General features: G+C 67.1%; 1 protein-coding gene across 1 annotated transcript in view; it reads left to right on the top strand.

The window, feature by feature from the left end:
• The first annotated feature begins 238 nt into the window (after positions 1-238).
• Positions 239-761, top strand: part of LOC119337752 (mechanosensitive ion channel protein 10-like) — a 3982-nt gene continuing 3459 nt past the window's right edge. Inside the window, exon 1 of the mRNA XM_037609932.1 lies at positions 239-761. Coding sequence (XP_037465829.1) covers positions 451-761 — 311 coding nt within the window. The 5' untranslated portion in view covers positions 239-450.

Here is a 761-nt window from a genome sequence, read left to right as displayed (position 1 = left end):
AAAAATGAAACGATCTTTTTTTTGGACAGGAATATAAAATACGAGCACTCTTTTTTGAGCTCGGGAAAATAAAAGAGTGGACGGCGAGGAGACGAGGAAACGTGAGACCTAGGCGACGGTGTGGACGGCACGACGACGGGACGGGACGAGTGAAACCCGGCTCCGCGAAGGGGGTGCCGAGTGCGCTGCGCGGCTGCTTTTCCCGTCCACCTCCGTCCTTAAGCACGAATTTCGAGAAAGAAACGGCGACGCCCGTCGGTCTCTTCCGTTCCCACACTTCGCCACCCCAGCAGCAAAGCCCATCACTCACCCTCGCACCCCCATTTCCCTCCTCCGCCGCCGTCGCACAAGCTTCCCTCCAGCCTAACCCTAAGCACTAGCTCACCAGCACCCCCGCTGCGTCCACCGCCGCGCGCGCACAGCGGCGGCGGCGGCGGCGGCGGCATACCCATGGATCCGTCCAACGCCAACGCCAGCGCTAATGCCAACGGGAAGCCCCCGTCCAACGCCACCGCCACCGCCAGCGCCAATCCGAAGCCCCCGGCCGCCGCCAATGGCGACGTCGTCCTCATCATGCCGCCTGAGCAGCCGCAGCAGCAGCGGGCCACGGCGGCCGACGCGCCCAAAACCCCCCCAAACCCCGAGAAGCCGCCGCCGCCGACGCCGACCTCGCGCCCGCATCTGCCGAACCCCGAGAAGCCGCCGCAGAGCCCCGCGCGCCCGCCCCTGCCCCCTGCCCAGGGCGCGCTGCTCCGCCGCCG

The sequence above is a fragment of the Triticum dicoccoides genome, chromosome 7B, assembly GCF_002162155.2.
Source record: "Triticum dicoccoides isolate Atlit2015 ecotype Zavitan chromosome 7B, WEW_v2.0, whole genome shotgun sequence".
Lineage (NCBI taxonomy): Eukaryota > Viridiplantae > Streptophyta > Magnoliopsida > Poales > Poaceae > Triticum > Triticum dicoccoides.
This window is presented reverse-complemented; position numbering and strand designations above follow the sequence as displayed.